The 9,408-nt window shown below is 40.3% G+C and overlaps 1 protein-coding gene across 1 annotated transcript; it reads right to left on the bottom strand.

The window, feature by feature from the left end:
* Positions 1 to 2,880: 2,880 nt before the first annotated feature.
* On the bottom strand, positions 2,881 to 8,710 carry lcmt1 (leucine carboxyl methyltransferase 1). Its single transcript, XM_035801356.2, has 11 exons — positions 8,272 to 8,710; positions 7,861 to 7,952; positions 7,639 to 7,760; positions 7,459 to 7,535; positions 7,163 to 7,224; positions 6,950 to 7,052; positions 6,064 to 6,184; positions 5,854 to 5,955; positions 5,299 to 5,390; positions 3,730 to 3,827; positions 2,881 to 3,598 (listed from the first exon to the last, which is right to left on the bottom strand). Exons 1-11 carry the CDS (start codon positions 8,355 to 8,357, stop codon positions 3,576 to 3,578), a joined length of 978 nt encoding a protein of 325 aa, XP_035657249.1. The 5' UTR covers positions 8,358 to 8,710; the 3' UTR covers positions 2,881 to 3,575.
* Between the last annotated feature and the right edge of the window lie 698 nt (positions 8,711 to 9,408).

Below are 9,408 nucleotides of genomic sequence, written 5' to 3'. Positions count from 1 at the left end.
GTTCTGTTAGACACGTAACTCTTCATCCACAATATAGCAGGGGATGTAAAGCCAAAACACATACATTTTCCCAGCAGCAGATCATGACCGATAATGTCAAAAGCTGCACTGAAGTCTGACAAAACAGCCCCCCATCAATTTCTCTCAGCCAATCATCAGTCATTTGTGTAAGTGCTGTGCATATTGAATGTCCTTCCCTATAAGCATGCTAAAAGTCTGTTGTCAATTTGTTTACTGTAAAATAGCATTGTGTCTGGTCAAACACAGTTTTACTAAGGGTTGGTAACAGGCTTATTGTCGGCTATTTGAACCAGTAAAGTGGGCTTTACTATTCTTAGGAAGCGGAATTACTTTTGCTTCCCTCCAGCCCCGAGGGCACACACTTTCTAAGTAAGCTTAAATTGAAGATATGGCAAATAGGATGGTAATATCGTCTGCTATTATCCTCAGTAATTTTCTGTCCAAGTTGTCAGACCCAGGTGGCTTGTCATTGACGTTGACCCAGGTGGCTTGTCAATACTTTTTTCACCTCTTCCACACTCACTTAACAGAATTTTAAAAATCAGTAATCGGGATCCTAATCACAGCTGTCACCCTAGTGTTTGAGCTTCCAGTTTCTCCAAGTAGGCCCAGAGCTTTCCCACTCTCCTAGCCCAGAGAGTTTCCCTGTTAGGTCAAAAGTTTTCAGCACGACAGTAGGTTCCCACCCTTCAGCCATTCTAGTTTCGCTGTCTCCAGCTTTACTCAGCCCCTAGTCCGCTGCTCCGCCAGGCTTTAGGTTCTCTGCCCCACTAGGTCTGCACTCTCTGCCTTTAGTTGGTCAGCTGCCTCCAGCCTCAGTCAGCAAGCAGTCAGCTACACGCTAAACCTCCTGCCCTAGTTCTAGGCCCTCTATCTCTATCAGCCCCTTGACCTGGGGGACCCACTGTTTCCTGACCCAGGGGGCCTGCTGTTTCCTCTGGGTGGCTGCCCTCCTCCTGCACTAAAATACGCTCTGTCCCTTGCACCTGGGAAACTTCCTGACCTCCTCTCTGGGCCCAGCCTGCCCCTGCCTACGGATCCTTAATGGGCTCCGCTCCTGCTCCACCGTGGTAGCCATTGCCTTGCAATTTAAAATACTTTGATTGCCTGAGTGGTGAGTCATCAACGTCAGCCGCAGGCAGTATCCTGCCAATGACAGTTGTGGCTAATTCATGACTCTGGCACCAGAGGGACAATTTTTTGTTGTTGTCAGGGACCATGTACAACATGCCATTGCACCATATTCCTGTATTGTGATGGCAGCATCATGTTATGGGTATGTTTGCCATTGGCAGGGACTATGGAGTTTGTCAAGATCAAAATAAATATGAAAGTAGCAAAGCCCAGATAAAACGTTTGAAGAAACCCTGCCTCCTGAATTTATTTTTGCAGGACAATTACACAAAGTTGAATGCCAAAGACACACCAGATGGCTTTCCAATAGGTGTTGTGTTCCTGAATGTTCCAGTCTCTGTCCTGACATAAATCGGTGTGCGAATCAAAGACAAGATTTTAATATTGCTGTCCTTCAATGACCAACACAATTTGCTGAGCTTGAGCAATTTTGACAAAAACAATGAATATAGTGGGGTCCGAAATTATTAACACCCTTGATAAAGATGAGCAATAATGACTCAATAAAATAAATAATTCAAATACTGAGATATTGTATGATAACAAATTTGTGAAATTATATGATGTTATACTAATACAATTGCTCAAGTAATATATTTTTTCTCCCGAAGAGGTAGGGGTTCAAATGATTGACATCCCTAAAGATTTTTATAAATAACGTATTAGGTCCCATATTCGTTGCATGCAATAAATACAAACTTGTGACACTAAGCTTGTTGGATGCATTTGCAGTTAGTTTTGGTTGTGTTTCAGAGTTCAAAGATCATACCCCCATGCTAACCTCCCGTTATTGGTAATTGTGAGAGTTTAGCATGTCTTGGGGATATGATCTTTGACCTCTTTCTTACTCATCATTATTTACGATTTTTCAGGATTATTCGTAATCACGGTAGCATCCACATCAATGTGTTTAGAAACATATTCTATTCTTATTTATAAAAGTGACACAAATGACAACATTTATTTATATTGGGCACAAAATAAGATGAAAAACCATAACTGCAAATGCATCCAAGTTTGTAGAGTCACAAGCTTGTAGTCGTTGTGTGATAGGAATATGGGACCAAATAGTGAACTATAACTACTTTATAAGACTCTTTAGGGGTGTCAATCCTTTTGACCCCCTACCTTTGAGGAAAAATATATAACTCGTCAAACAAAATCTCTTTCGCTGAGCAATTATATTAGTATAAAACAATTTCCCAATTTTATGAACATTCAATAAAGCTCAATATTTGAAATATTTTATACAGTGATTATTGCTCATCTCTATGAAGGGTGTAAAAATGTTCAAACCCCACTATATGTCACACTACTTTTTATTTATTTACAAGTAATTTGGAAAATGTTCTATAATTTGTAGGTTGAGTACATTGGTAGGGAAAAAAGTAATTGAATCCATTTTTGGGATTAAGTTTTAAGGCAGCAAAATGTGAAGACTGTGCAAGGGGTGTGTAGACTAACTAGACACTGTATATGTGTTATAAACATCTCTCTTCTATCACTGTCTTCAGTGCTCTAGTGCTGCTATCTGTATCCATACCACACTGTACACAAGGTCATATTGGGTTAATGTTTCTCTGTAAAACACAGGATCTGACCAGAAGGACATAAGGGTCTCAGAGGGTGACAAACTATTCAATGTGTCTTCCATGTGGAAATGACATCGACTTTCATGGCATCTAATGCAGTCTGTTGACCATAGGTAATGAAATGGAAGTCAGGTTTTCAAACACAAATATTAACAGCTTTATTCAACCTCTAGACCTGCATTGTCGTGGCATTGGTACTGTTGTATCACCTGCAAGAACTTGAAATGAGTTTGCTCTGATTGAAAATGCCACTCCTATTTCTTTGACTAGAATCCTTGTTACATGCAAATGTATCTATTGCTACCTTAAATCCAGCAATTTCCTAATTGAATCAAAGAAATCTTTAAGTGCATTCAATGTATTAACTTCACATTTCTATTCGTAAGACACTATCGGTCTTGGCAATACATTTTTAGAGTCTTAATAATACATACACTTTTTTAGTTCACAACACAATGGCACATTAAAAACTTGACCGGTACCTGGCTTGTACTTTCTCCAACATCCAGCAAACCTTCTCAATGTTGTCTGAAGGTACATTAGAAACAATGAAATGAAGTCTAGGGATACTGTCCTTTCCAAAGTCTTGTCATCCATATCACACTTCTCTTTTCTTTCCCAAAACCATGCTGGGAGGCAGTGGGTGCACTTATGGGATGCAAAGGAAACACATTAAGTAGAATTCTGCTGATGCCAGAAGTTTCCCACACTTTATTTGAAGCAAAGACAAACAGGACTGGAGTCTGATGTTAACGGGTTCCTTCTTCCTTGCATGGTGGTGTTGATCACAGAGAAACAGGCTTAAGACAGTCGGTCCACAGTCCAGGTTCAGAAAGCAACTTGTGAGAGTCCTGGAACAAGCAGACGATAGTGTCATTGGTGATCTTATAAAGAACAGTGATGTAAATTAAAAACAACGTTCTGTATCCAAATGTAAAGACTTAAAAATAAACTTTGTGGCAGTTCTCTAACCCATATGTACCTAGCTTGAGCTTGTCCTTGGTGGCCCAGCAGATACTGTAATGTTGGAGGAGCTGCTGCAGAAGTTCCTTCTCATCCAGAAATTCCAGACGCTCTATTCTGTATTAAAAAAAGATGGAGAAACTAAATTAAAAATTAAAAACTTGAGCTAAACAATGTGAAACTGACAACGGAGAAATAACATGATGCCTAATGTATTGAAAAGACTTTATACAACAGGTGGGTCTAATCCTGAATGCTGATTGGTTAAAAGCGCATTCCAGCCGGTGTCTATTCCACAAGTTACCGCCGGCTGAATCTTTGACGTTAAAATGCCTATTTACTCTGTTCTATCTGACTGCACAATCGACTGTCTCATCATCCCAGCCAGGGAAGTTAGAAACTTGATCTCCACTATAAAAATGTACACATTATCTCACATTTCTTTTAGACTAACATTTAGTTTTCAACAGCGGAGATTTGTATAAACCTTGCTGTCGGTCTCTCCGAAATGTTCTAATTTAGATTCCCCACTGTCCCATTGTAATGAATGTGTAGGGGTCGGGACGAGAGAGGCAGGCAGTGTTTCTCAGACAGTCTAAAGCATTAATCAGCTGGCATATATATAAATATATATATATATAAATATATATATATAAATATATATATACAAAGAATATACAATCGAAAAAAGGTCAAATGAAACGAAGTGCAGCTAGTTTGTAGTCTTTCCTGCTTCAGTTTGAAGTTGTGTGAGCTGTGTCCTCTGAACAGTGTCCTGACAAGAGAGCACATTTTCTATGCCAGGTAAAAGCACGCCTCATTAGCTCATTGTTATGGATGTATCCAAATAAATGTCACTAGAAAACAGCTTAAACAAATGCAGCTACTGTTGTTATTCTGTCTGCACTGTTGGACGTGACTAAGTTAACCAGAAAGGGATAAGAAAGTTGCCAGCAGGTATAGCAATGGAACATTTAGAACGAACGACGGGGTCGTGTCTAGAAATACAGAACGAAAAGACTGAACGACTGGGCGTCTCTGGCAACCGAACCAATAGAACGAACGACCAGTCAGATTGGGAAGCAACCCTATATTTGTTTCAGGACTATATAAATAAAATAACATTTTATTGGTCACATACACATGTTTAGCAGATGTTATTGCGGTTGTAGCAAAATGCTTGTTTCTAGCTCCAACACTGCAGTAATATCTAACAATTTCACAATACACACAAATCTAAAGGAATGGAATTAAGAATATATCAATATTTGGACGAGTAATGTGGGAGCGGCAGGCTAAAATACAGTAGAATAGAATACAGTATATACACGAGATGAGTAATGCAAAATATGTAAACATTATAAAAGTGATTCTTGTGGAAGGATGAAATTGTATGAATCAATTTATCAAAATAACGTTTAGATTGAAAATATAATTATTTGAATATGTTGTATAAAAGGAATAATGCCCTTGAAGCCAGTGTTTGGAGGATATACCGGCACGGTTTGCAGGCCCTCGACTAACAACACCCGTGCCAATATATCCTCCAAACACTGGCTTCTCTAGCATTAACACTTAAGTGTCTTACCTTGCCACGTCGTCCTGAGGTATAACACTGTACACAGTCATCATGTCCAGAGCATCTGCATTCTCCCAGCCCGTCTTTAGGAAGCGCTCTTTCTACAAATGCAAGCATGTTTCACTTCAGGACATGTCTTGCATAAAATCAACACTTGGGATTTGTTGTTTAATTGTCATGATTGAGTACATATATATGTTTGGGGTGACATTTGATCAAGTTTCAATACAGAATATTTACAAGCAAAGGATTTAAGTCATAATGACTGTGAAACTTTCAAAAGGACCAAGTGACCTCATAAGTCTTCAGCCCTGAGACCTTAAGTTTGGTTCCACAGACAGAGATCTGGAGACTGACACAGCTGCTGTACATACAGAATTGTAGTCTTCTAATCACACCCACTCAGCATGTATACACCGTGTTTGTGTCACAAAGTGAACCTTATCTAACTGTGCTGCATAATCACTGCTGCCTTCAGATTTATTTAGCTAATTCTGTAACGTCACTTCTGATCTAATACAAAAGTGTTGTTGTAAATTTGCTGTACGGTTGAGGGTGATGTACCTGCGTTTCCAGTGACTGACACACCTCCACTCCAGCCAGATTACACTGACGACGCTGAAGATTCTCAATCATCACCTGGCCAAAACGATCCAGCATGTTCACCTAGAAAGAGAGAGAAACAATTAGCATAGATGCTCAGCAATATAGATGGACTCAGCAGAGGCATTCTATCTCGCCATAGTTCAGAGTCTGATCTTGTTCATCCTTTACCTGCTCATAGTTGACAAACATGGCTGTGTGGAAAGTGACTGAGGCCCAGTTCACCAGCTTGGATGACTGATCTGGAGTCATGTAGACCAGCACACACTCTGACAGGAACAACGTAGGCAACCTAGGAGAACAAAACATCCCCAAGTTCGAAAAAGCCAGAGAATTCCTAATCAGTTCTGCATGTAAAAAAAGGTATACATTTTATGTCTGGGATGCATCCTACATGTAACAAAGGTGAAATAGACAACATTTATTTGCAATCTGCTTAATTTCTCCCTTGAATGTCAGAATCTGTGACATAAAACACCACATCCACAGAGCCTTTGACACAAGTGGCAGACATTTTAGTAGACACTTGAATCCACAAAAAAAAAAACGTATTCTAACGTCATTGAGGCTTGGCTGGTAGACCAGACCTCACAGGAAGAAGTTAATATATGCACTAAAACAATAAGCTCTAAGAAAAGCAGAACCCTTGGTTGACACTGGGCCAGTGGCTATGGTGGCTTTTCCAAGTCTCATAGGCTGAGATCAAAGGAGATGGGTCTCTTTGAAAGCACAGGTGGAAAGGATGGAAAATCAAAGAGCACCCAAGTGTATGATCGTTGTTATCAGGAACTGACTGCCAAACACTCAGCCACGTCTGGCCAAGACCATAAATACGAGTTAGGTACAGGGAAAGAACACTGTCAGCCCAAGACATCAATAGTCTGCCAAACATCCTACTGTAGCGCTACAGCAAAACTGGTGATCCACTGATATGGTTGGATACTGCTACCTCAAAAATGGCTAGACTCTTGCAAAGCTGTCCAACAAAATTAAATAAAAATAGTGCAACGGTGAATTCTAGGCCAAACATATTCAATATAATTTTATTTTCACTGACTCTGGGTTGAGGTGGAACTTCTTCAGTTTGTCATCTAGGCCTGGGATGTCCCTGAGGTCAGCACCGATGATGCAGTACCTGTCTGAGTCTAGGCTGTGGCCATCTGAAACAGACACAGACAATACAAATGACTAGGTGAAATGTTACCATAAGAGACAACTACATACAAGTATTATGTTGATTTGTATCAGCCATTGTCTTTTACTTCATTACCTAGTAATAGTGAGTCTGTGGAGTGGGTCTCAATGAGAGGTTTTGACAGTGGTGGTTTTGTCCTGAAGAGAAGGTTCACAACATTATAAGTACACACTAAATTGTGTTTATTTTTAACAGATTAGCACACTACAAGTGTAGCTGGACAGACTATTTCCAAAAGTGTTTATAGACAGGCTCTGCTTCCCTCTACAGGTCAATTTCTGACATTACAGAGACCACAGTGACACAAAACAAATTAAACCAAAAACTGATGCATATGAATTATTATAAAGAGAAAAAGTAGAACGTCTTACTTTATGTTGTGTATTTTCCTGGCAGCAATCATTGGAAAGTCAACTTCAAAGTATTTTCTAGGCATGAGGTTTTCATCCTAAAAACATACAAATGAAAGACAATGCAAGTAAAAACCAAGACCAAGCATGAATTGTACTCTAAGATTAATGCATTTCTTTAATGGGATTATTAGACTGTACCTTTAGCCTCCAGAAAGTGGTGTCCAGCCCTGCCCCCAGGTTCACTATCTGACAGTCACACTTTGTTTTCCTGAGGAAGGCATCCAGGAGGTGGTTCATTCCCTGCACGCGGGCATAGTAACCTAACAGAGGACAACAAAGATTTAGTAATACAGTATTAAGCAAGCCTTCTTCACGCCCCAAAAAATAATGTGTTTTTGTCTCTGGCCAACATTGACTTGCCTCGGTTAATTTCTGGAGCTTTTCGTTCCCCTACCGACCTCACAAAATACTGGACATAGGGGTCCGTCCAGTAGCCTTTACTGGTTGCATATCTGAAAATCAAACAAATGGTAAGTATTGCATGTACAAATGCAGTATAAAAAAAACTACACTCCCATTTATGAAATAAGTCTTATTGAATATGGTTGTGTCATTTACTGGGTAGAATCTGAATAAATACTAATGGCAAGCTGATTATTTATTCCACCACTATATGGTTCAATAGATACACTTTTCATGTTGCTGGTAAGCAGGTGGCTACAACTGGGGGAGGCAATTGACGTGTTGCAAACGCACAGCAACCATGTTGCAATTCTGATCACCTAGCTAAGCAGCAGCTTGTACATGTTATGAATCTAGCTAGCTAGCTACCTTTTACATGTCGTTGCATCGTCACAAGTCGACCTCACTGCTTCGTCGGCAGTGTCTAAATCTGTGAAGGGTTGTCGGGCAGCCATCTAACAGTTTCACACCTCATACAAAAGTCCCTGTTGTTGATATTTAAAAAGAAAACGGTATTCTCTGCAACACCAAATGCATTAGCTGTTCCAATGTGGCTAACGTTAGCTAGTTGCTAACACTGTATAACATTGACCGTAGCTTTGAAGCCAGGCAAAACAACTTGACCAGCCGGTTGGTGAAACTCTATAGTTGATGGACGAATTGATATAAGAAGCAGTTAAATAATTTAACTACCGTCACATAACATGTGCAAGAAATTCTGTTAAATTGGCATTATTTAGCTACCACTGCTCAGCTGAAGGAGCTTGCCAGCCTTCAACATCCGGTGCCTACAATGTATGTCTTCTTCTTCGATGAGGTTTCAGAGCGGTTGGCATCCTATAAATGTTGCATTACCGCCACCTACTAGACTGGAGTACAACTCCCTTATACCTCCCTCGCTTGAAATGAAATAAATAAATACCCTACCATGTAACACTACACACACACAAATAATAACAAATAACACCACCCTAATCCACTATTTAAATATATTTAGTCCTACTTCAGGCCAACAACCTGAAATGATGTGACACCACCACTTAACCTCCCCCAAAGCTTTCCCTTGCCCTCCATTTGGAGGGCACTCCAAATCTGACCATAATACTATAGTCCTGATTCCTGATTCAAGCTAAAAATTAAAGCAGGAAGCACAAGTGACTCGGTCTACAAAAAAGTGGTCAGATGAAGCAGATGCTAAGCTCCAGGACTGTTTGGCAAGCACAGACATGAATATGTTCCTGGACTCCTCCGATGGCACTGAGGAGTACACCACACCAGTAACTGGCTTCATCAATAAGTGCATCGATGACGTCGTCCCCACAGTGACTGTACGTACATACCCCAACCAGAAGCCATGGATTACATGCAGCACTCGCACTGAGTTAAAGGGTAGAGCTGCCGCTTTCAAGGAGCGGGACTCTTACCCGGAAGCTTATAAGAAATCCTGCTATGCCCTCCGACGAACTATCAAGCAGGCAAAGCGTCAATACAGGACTAAGATTGAAT

Source organism: Oncorhynchus keta, chromosome 24 (assembly GCF_023373465.1).
Source record: "Oncorhynchus keta strain PuntledgeMale-10-30-2019 chromosome 24, Oket_V2, whole genome shotgun sequence".
In the NCBI taxonomy this organism is placed as follows: Eukaryota; Metazoa; Chordata; class Actinopteri; order Salmoniformes; family Salmonidae; genus Oncorhynchus; species Oncorhynchus keta.
The sequence above is the reverse complement of the archived record's forward strand: the minus strand, read 5'-3'. Positions and strand labels throughout refer to the sequence as shown.

What these genes read in the sequence shown, in the direction of transcription:
- lcmt1 (XM_035801356.2), bottom strand. Translation starts at nt 8,357, where the DNA reads ATGGCTGCCCGACAACCCTTCACAGATTTAGACACTGCCGACGAAGCA. An exon ending in CCACTTTCTGGAGGCTAAAG is followed by an intron (nt 7,536 to 7,638) that starts GTACAGTCTAAT and finishes GTATGTTTTTAG; the next exon opens with GATGAAAACCTCATGCCTAG. An exon ending in CAAGGACAAGCTCAAGCTAG is followed by an intron (nt 3,599 to 3,729) that starts GTACATATGGGT and finishes TGCTTGTTCCAG; the next exon opens with GACTCTCACAAGTTGCTTTC.